The following is a 9190-nucleotide window of genomic DNA, read 5'->3' as shown; positions in this document are numbered from 1 at the left end:
AAGTGTTAATTTTCGATAACATGCTTTTATTGTTCTCTCCTTTTTTTTGTTTTTAAACACCCCCAACTATTCAAGTTTAGGTTTTGCAAAATGTAAAATTTGAGTAAGCTATATACACAAGAATTTTCAAGTTAACGACAATGATGCCCATCATCTGAATTCCGTGCCAAAAAAAAAAAGGAAAATCAAAAAAACTTTTTCAACTGAACAAATTAGTACAATTTATTGTATTGTAGAATATAATGTATAGTTTGCCGTTGTAATATCAACAAAGATAATTCAATCAGCAGAAGACACCCACATGGATGATACATAACCAAATTATTAGGACATTCTTGTTCAAAAAACAAGTGATTAACACATTCAAATTTACTTGGACAAGCAACTTCTGGCGAATCATCAAGCTACATGTGTAGGAAACAAACCTGAAACAAAGATCCGTCCGTGAAGAAATCATCCCAGAGAGTAAACCATTTGCTTGGAAAGTTCTGTGCCCACAATGCGAACATATCTCTGCAGCTGGGCTTCCAGTAACTTCCTCTGAGTAGAATCAAATGCATGCCGTATGTTCTGCAGATAAAGATAAGACGGAAATTATGATACAGCACAAGCAAAGTAAAACTTCTTCGAGATTTTTCCTGTCATAAGCATATGAACATTGGAAAAGTTTTTAACGGTTGGCACTTCATGTGATGGCGCATAAACGACTACAAACGGTGAAGGGTAACAACTTTTTCGGATGAATGATGGAGGAGACCACTTCACGTAAGTTTTTTTTTCTCTCTCGACAACTTACATTTAGAAATTGCAATGAAGTGTTCCTCATTTGAGTGGAGGTGACTGTACATCACACGGTGAAGGGTGACAACTTTTTAGGTGAAGGAAGGAGGAGGCGACTTTTTCTGTAAGTTGATTTTTCTCTCGAAAACTTACATTTAGAAAACTTGCAAAAAAAATGTTTCTCATTTGAGTGGAGGTGACTAGCCTAGTTATCCCTCGACTGGACCTACTTTATCCCAATTAAGCACTAAGATCCTCCTGAATCCTTCCAACAAAATATTGCTCGACGCGTCATAGGAGATTTAACTTCTAGTCCGTCTAGTATTAACATACAAAAAGAAAAGTAAACTCATGCATGTGTTGCAAGATTTTATGTACCTCGTATCTCAGACGAGCTCCCCTCAATCCAATAACCAAATCACTGAGGTCGGCATTTTCCGATTCCACTGAAGTTGCACCAATAGCTTCTGAGTCTGCTTCATACTCAGAATCTTCTGAGTCCAATTCAGCCATTTCGTCCTCGTTCGCAAAAGCATCGCTTGAGGCGTCTTGGACAAAGTCCTTTTGTTGCTCTTCCGTGATATTATCAAAAACATCTGGCAGCGATGAATCTTCATTTTGTAAAGCAGAAAAATCAGACAACGGGACATATTTTCTTCTATCAAGTAACGGCTTCACAACATCATATGGAACCCACCTGACATCATATAGCTCAAGTTAGAAATGATATCTAAAATAGAGACTAAGAAACTAACATGGCCTGTTGCATAAAACTTCTATATATTACTCAACGGGTTTTCAGTGATAATTCAAAGTTTTCAGTCTCCAACGCCAATATTAGCACTAAAATGTCCACACACATTCTCATTCCAGTAGTTGCCTGAATCTCCATCAATTGAAGAATTAGACATTTCTCCCGTACTCAATCACACAACTACTAGACCTTTGCTGCGTAGAGTGAATTCATCCCAACAACAATTGTAATGCTATAAAAACCCAGTCAGAGCACTGTAAGAGAGGTCATTTCCAGCTGGGTGTAGCAGTCAATCATGGACTCATGCATCTCACCACGCCCTACGAGTAATAAGGGGTATACTTAATAAAATGGATGGCAATGCGGTGATATCATTTACACCAATCCATTTTTGGACAAATTATACAAAAATACACACACGCATATATACAGTATAAACATAATATAAGTATATTCAAACACATACATTTGTGCGTATGTACACAAAATTTCATAGAAATACAAGCATATATACCAAACTTATATGTGTGTGTGTGTGCGCACGCAAAAATGCACACATATTAGTTAATTATTATAGTTATACACAAATAAATCCAAAATATTTTACTAATAAACATACTAAATAAATATATGTATATGAAATAAACAAATAACAGAAAAATATTTGAAATCCAGCTCAAAGTTTACTATCTCATATGCACATCTAAGAACAGATTTAAACCATACTAAAATGTGTAAAAGTCCATGCCTACTGAACAGTTTAGATACTAGACTAACGTGTAATACAAAAATAATATATTTTATTGTCATTGCCTACTGAACAATCTAGATGCTAGACTAAACTTCACTAAAGTTAACCAAGCTGACATCTGGAGTACAAATTCAAAGAGAATAATATACATAGCACATATCTAATAAGATTTACATCTGTTCTGAATGAAATCAAAACATTTGACGTAGCCATATTTGTTCTGCATAGATGTTATATTTTAATTATTGCACATTGCTTAGACAATACTTACTGGTATAGAAGAGGGCATAGAAGCTCAGATGGCCGATATGCAGCTTTGTATCTCATCTTGCTGCATGAGTGAATGTAATACCCCAGATAATAATACTGGAGACTTGGACAATGCATTTGATTCTCATTAATCCACCTGATTTCTTCTAAAGCAGAGTACTTACCAAGTGACAGAAAGGCGAGGTCAGGGTCCCAAAATAAATATTTGCTCGACAAACAATTTGGGAGTATATCAATGACACCTACTGCAATTAGCTTCCCATCTAAGACATACTGCTGATGGAAAGAACCGAAACCACATGGAGGTGCCGCACCATTGCCATTTAGTGAAACATGTACCAAGGGGGTATCAACCAAAAATCTCTTGTATGAGCTTTCAGTGACATGATCAAGGGTGTCATTATGCACTCTAAGCTGATATTTTTTATACAAGGAATATTCTTCATAATCAAAGCTAGACCTTTTCAACAGAATTTCAAACCTCAGTCTTTGACCCTGAGGTGCTCCACAGCATTTCTTTGAATGCCTGTTATTACCTTCGTCAGCTGCAGAAGGTTTTTTTGACATTGTACCCCTTCCTATTTCTTGGTCGAAACAAACTTGTCCTGTAGCGGAATAGAAATTGATATGTCCATTACAAGCTCTGATAGACAAACCAAAAGATTCTGCCTGCTGCTCTAAATGGCTCACCAAAATTTCTGCAATCGTCATGGGAGAGAGCTCGGATGAATCTCTCTTTACCCCCGAGCCATGTTCAGATGACTTCACAACCTCCACATCCTTCCTCGTCCGTCTTAAAGTAGCTGCAATCTGGAAGGCAATATTGCAGGAGAATATGAGATCTTCGAGCATGACTGCTTGCAACTTTCTTTTAGCAGGAGCAACTCTTTTGACAGATGCCTTTGGCAACTGGAAATCAGAGGAAAGCTCCCCATTCTCCATGCATAACTGTACCGCATGATCAATCTCACTTGATAAGGAATCTATAAACAGATGGGCCTTCTCCTTACCTTTACAATCAACTTTCATTGAATCCGTTGCATCAAAACTTTTATTCGAGATATGTAAACTACAGCAAGATCCCTCAGAAGCTTCTGTCTCACCAATTAACTCAACTGAATTTTTCACCTCTAGTTTGCCATCAAGAAACCTAAAAAATATATCCAGTGCTCAATAGTTGTTATTCTAATAAATTCTCAGAAGTAATTTTGTGATTCTAATATGTCCATTTACAATTTGTATAAAAACTTGAGAAGTTATTTTGTGATTAAAAAGTTAAAACTTACTTTAATCTTCCAATTAAATATCACGAAGGACTGAATTTTTGAAACCTTGCAAGTGTTTCTTGCTTCTTGCATCGTCCACTCAACTCAAGAGACAATAAGAAAGTCAAAAAATTTCTTCTAGGTTGAAAAAAATATATGGGCCCGGACCTAAATTTCTTATGAATTCATTGATTCATATACAATGTGTGTGTGTGTGTGTGTGTGTGTGTTCTATTTTATTAAAGTTCAGGACATGATAGTAACCACCTAGGAAGGACACCGACTTTTTCTTCCAACTTTACCCTTATATGATACTAATATTACACTTTTGTTTTTTGTTTTTTTTTAAAAATTTCAACACACACTTTTATTTTTATTTTTTTTAGTTCAACTATTCAAATATCAATTTAGTCCCTCCATAATTTATCAAATTTCACTTTAGTATGTGTTGAAATTCAAGTATTTATATATCCTTGCCCCCATAATCATCCGCCCCTGGGGCGGGGGAATTCAAAATATAGTGGCATCATTATCTTGATCAGCAATCGACGACACATATTCATTTTTTGAGTTGACCGCGCATAATCATTTGAATTGTGAAATTTTATTCACGGTGATATTAATCATTAATTAATACCAAGTGCAAAATGCAAACCTCATATTGTGTGCATGTAAACATCTGAATTTGCAGCTAATCATGCAAATATGCATCACTCAGAACAAGAAAACTTTTTGGCTATTGTTGCTGGATTTAAAACTCATCTACAGTACAGTTGAGAAAAATGCGCACCTTACAGACAATAATTTGTGTTAATATGAGTATACCTTTGCATTCTTTTTGATACTCGAATTTGCTCTTTGGAAGGAATAAAGTCGCTGGCCTTAAGACGGATGGTATAAGAGGGGCAACATGTTTTCTCCATCTCCGGCTTGTACAAAAAACAGCCAGATCGTCTCCAGCCTCTGTCGAGGAGTGCTATAGAGAAGAAAACCATGAGAAAATTAAATATGATGAAGATAAATTGAATATCAATCAAATAAAAATAAGACTAAAGTTTACATAACAAATAGAAATAAGCATTTCGGATCTGCCGCTGATTAACTTGAATTCATCGATAAACTATGCTAGCTATGTTGCGTGGATACGGGTACCAGTATCGTATCGAATACGATACGGATACGACGACACGTCAAATTTTGAAAATATAAGACACGATACGGCTAGGATATGAAAATCATTAAAATATATATAAATATTATATATATATATATTTATATTTATATAAATTTATTATTGAAAAGTAAAAATTATATAGATAGATGTAATATTTCATTAATCATAATATCTTAAGTACAAAATATTATTTAGAGATAGATGTAATATTTTGAGCAGAAATAGAATGACAGAGACGGACAAATGTATAAAGATAGATGTAAAAATTACAGAGATAGATATAATATTATAGAGATAGGTGTAATATTTTGAGCAGAAATAGAATGAAAGAGACGGACAAATGTATAGAGATAGATGAAAAAATTATAAAGATAGATGTACTTTTATAGATATAGATGTAATATTTTGAGCAAAAATAGAATGAAAGAGAAGGATAAATGTGTAGAGATAGATCTAAAAATTATAGATAGAGATGTAATATTTTGAGCAGAAATAGAATGAAAGAGACGAACAAATGTATTTAGGGTTTTAAAAGCCCAGCCCAATTTATTTTAAATTATTTTCCTTTTAGTCCTTAGAAATTTTAATTTTTTAATTAACCCCTAAAACTTTTAAATATTTGCAATTTTGCCCAAACGTATCCGAAAAACGTATCCACGCCGTATCCATGGCGTGTCCTCGCCGTATCCAAAACGTATCCGGTTGGTCAACCCTAAACAAAATCAACGACACGGATTTTGAGGTATCTGATACGCGTATCCGCGTGCCGTATCCGTATCCGATACTTCCAAAAAAAAAATTTTAAGGTATCCGTGCTACATAGTATGCTAGTGATGACAAAAAAGTAGCGGAACATGCATGTTCAATAACAATAACAACTGGAATTCCTGTGTTATTTGCTTCTTTCCATGGTCCATAACAAAATTCAAGGGAATGGTGATTAACTTGACTGAACATTACATCGCCGAAAAAACCAAGCAAACAAATTTATAGAGAAAAGGAGATCAATACTGTATAAGGTAAGATCTTAGCGAAATGCATGGAAACAAATCCAAAGTATCAACCTTGATAGTCATCAACCGTTAGACTATGTGCCCAAAGTCCTGCAGTAGCGAAGGATATAAATATAAGTGAGTGCATAAACAAATAATGGAATAACTCTATAATAAGTAGCCAATTAGTAACATCATGATGCAGAGCTTGAACCAATGAATAATCGAGATAAAGGCAAGCTTGTGGTCTGGTTGAATCAATTTGATCCTTGATCAATCAAATTCCATTACTTTCTCAGCATTCTCGAATCATTTTACTCCAGAAACAGGTAAAAAGGCGTTGAATCAAAACCTAAATCATCAAACCGAATCTCAACCAAATTTATGTCTCCTCTCACATCTAAACAGATTTTATACTTAATCGATCGATACATAGTTGACCGGTGAAAACAAATAACTAATTCTTGACCGGTGAAAAACAAATAACTGAGTCTAGATGAGCAAAATACAGAAACTGACCGTGAGAAATACTGGTACGTGCACCAGATTTACAGTATCCACAGGTGCTTTTACGGCGGCCCACATCCACCACGACGCTTTCACCTCTCCCACTATTTCCGCCACTGCCGCTAGTGCTACCTTCGCTTCTCAGTTTCTTCGCATCCGCCATCGCCGATCTCCTCCTCCGATCCTTAGATTATACTGTGAATTCGACGACGGTTAGGTTGTACTTTTAAGTGGGGGGTAGAAATAGAAATAGAATTATAGAATGCACACTGAAGTAGCACACATTCAATATTTATGATCATTAGCCCGGTGCTTTATCAACTTGTTCTACAGTTTCATGGTAACACACTTTTCTAGTTAAATTGATTACAATGGTTTAGTTAAAAGAAAATTATTAACTTAAATTTCTAATCTAATTTTTTTTATCACAAATGTTCTTTTTAAAAATAATTAATATGTAAAAGAACATGTGAATATGATTATTTGACAAGTAAATATTTAAAATCTTCAAACATGGATCGGGTCAGATATTAAATGAGTTGGATAAATACATATATTTCAAAATAACATCTCGACCCCTTGCAGTCTATATACACGTATGTGTGTATGTATGATGTTTTTTCTTTTAAATAAAACATAATATTCATTATGAAAGATTAGAAAATCCGAAATAAACGATGACGAAGGTATAACTCGGTTTTCACGACGAGTTATAGAATCAGTTGTTCTTGATAGCTGCGTGATTCGTTGATCTGAGAAATAAACAAATGAGCGAGTAGTTACGTTGCGAGAAATCTACATCTATCCACAATCAATCCTAGTCTCGAAACATCAGAGTTAGTTTTCTTCAAAGCTTAATTGTGCATCCAATTCAATAATAAGGTTCGAATGATGTAACCCCTTAAGCCAACTTAGTTCCTCACGAATGCTCAAAGATTTGGCTACTGTTGCGTTAAGAACTCCTGGACAACACCCATGGATAGCCGCAATAACTAGACCAAAATCATTTCGAACTAAGCACCCAAAACCCATATGAGGAGGATCATTAAAAATCGCAGCATCTACATTACATTTGAAATAATGTATTGATGGTATAGTCTAAGTAGTATTGGTTTGCTGGTGCGATGGAGAGGAGGGGCGAACAAAACCTGGGTGATTTGTGAGCTACTGTGAACGAAGTTCCATGGCTTATTGGAAGATAAGTGCCGCAGTCTTCTGCTTCCCGTTCCAAACTGAAAGGAAAATTAGTCTTGGTTTCCAAAATATAATTTAGTCATTGAAATAAATCTTCCTTAAATTTAATTTCCTTATTGATAAGATTGTGTGAAATATTGAATTAAAGGTTTTGCCTTTCTAGATATGATATTTATGATAAGGATTTTATGATATGATATTATTGATTTAAAAATAGTTTATTTCGAATAAAATTTTTAATTTACATATCTTGTAGATTTTCTTTTTGAAGATAAACCCTAGGAGAGGAGGAAAGTATAAATAAGGGAAGCAAGCCAAGGAAAGAGCTTCTTCGACACTTCGATGTTTGCCTCTTGAACATTTGCTTGGATGTTAGGTGATTTCTTACTTTCGTACTCTTGCACGCCGAGGTTTTCAGAGAAAATAATTCACAAGGATGCTATTGTTTTGAAGAGTGTTGTGTTTCACATGTTGCCGTGATTGTTAGAGACATATGCAGACAACACAAGTGGAAGTGTTGGTTAAATATCATGTTTTGCTACTCCAGTTTTTGGCACTATGTTTTTGCTTTCTTGAATACTTTTTATTCTGGTTGTTTGTTTTAGAAAACAATTTATTTTCTCAACGTATTGGGAAAATTCATTTTAGTTAAAATCACTAGTGTTAGGTTTTGAAAACTTAAATTGTTTTCTAGTAATTATTTTGCCCTGAGGTATCGCTCACGTATGTTAGAATTAATTTAGTTGTGGTGATGAGAGTCAAAACCAGTAGACCACGTTAAGCTAAAGCAGCAGACAATATTATATGCAGAAGCTATCGTATCGCTTAAACAGAAGCAGTACTTTATGAGTACTTATCGGTTTATAAAAAGCAGAAGCAGAACTTATCTTAAACAGAAGCAACAACTTAACGTCTTTTGTTTGATCGACACAAGTCTTAAATGTTACCATTACTTTACATAGCACTAGCATTAATTGCACCATTAATGCTATACAAAGACGTTTAACGCTCCTTACCATTTGTGATATGAAACAAAGATTGATATTTCTGAAGCATTTCTGCAGGACCCTTTTTAGGTGATAAAGTTGATTCTACTCAGAAGTCAAAGAAGCCGTTTTGCTTATAGACGTTAGATTCAAGATTTCTATATAAGGATCAATCTTTATAGAAATATACACGAATCATTATCATTGAGAATACACTATCTGTCCAACTTCAATTTGAGCTATCACAACTCTCTCTATCAAAAAGCTCAACATACAGAAAAAGCAGCACACGTTTCATATCATATATCTGATCTTCTGAGATCAATTTGTGGGGCGGTTTCTTAGTCTCTTCAAAGCTATTCAATTTACTATATATCACTGAGAAGAGTCTGTAATCTGGAAAAGAGTCTTTTTCAGAACTTTGTTGTATTTGTTATATTGTGTTGTAAAACTAAGAGTTTCAGTAGGCTGATGGTAAGTCCTACTGAAATGGGTGTGTACAAGTGTTGTATTGTAA

General features: G+C 34.6%; 1 protein-coding gene across 2 annotated transcripts; it reads right to left on the bottom strand.

The window, feature by feature from the left end:
• Positions 1–204: 204 nt before the first annotated feature.
• Positions 205–6767, bottom strand: LOC140976603 (arginyl-tRNA--protein transferase 2-like). 2 transcript variants are annotated; one of them, XM_073440844.1, is made up of 6 exons: positions 6506–6765; positions 6059–6097; positions 4646–4796; positions 2557–3705; positions 1159–1477; positions 205–570 (listed from the first exon to the last, which is right to left on the bottom strand). In XM_073440844.1, exons 1-6 carry the CDS (start codon positions 6654–6656, stop codon positions 454–456), a joined length of 1926 nt encoding a protein of 641 aa, XP_073296945.1. In that variant the 5' UTR covers positions 6657–6765; the 3' UTR covers positions 205–453. The 2 variants fall into 2 exon arrangements, with proteins under 2 accessions (XP_073296945.1, XP_073296946.1); XM_073440845.1 differs by lacking the exon at positions 6059–6097 and having other exon boundaries at positions 6506–6767.
• Between the last annotated feature and the right edge of the window lie 2423 nt (positions 6768–9190).

The sequence above is a fragment of the Primulina huaijiensis genome, chromosome 5 (genome assembly GCF_012295235.1).
Source record: "Primulina huaijiensis isolate GDHJ02 chromosome 5, ASM1229523v2, whole genome shotgun sequence".
Lineage (NCBI taxonomy): Eukaryota > Viridiplantae > Streptophyta > Magnoliopsida > Lamiales > Gesneriaceae > Primulina > Primulina huaijiensis.
The sequence above is the reverse complement of the archived record's forward strand: the minus strand, read 5'-3'. Positions and strand labels throughout refer to the sequence as shown.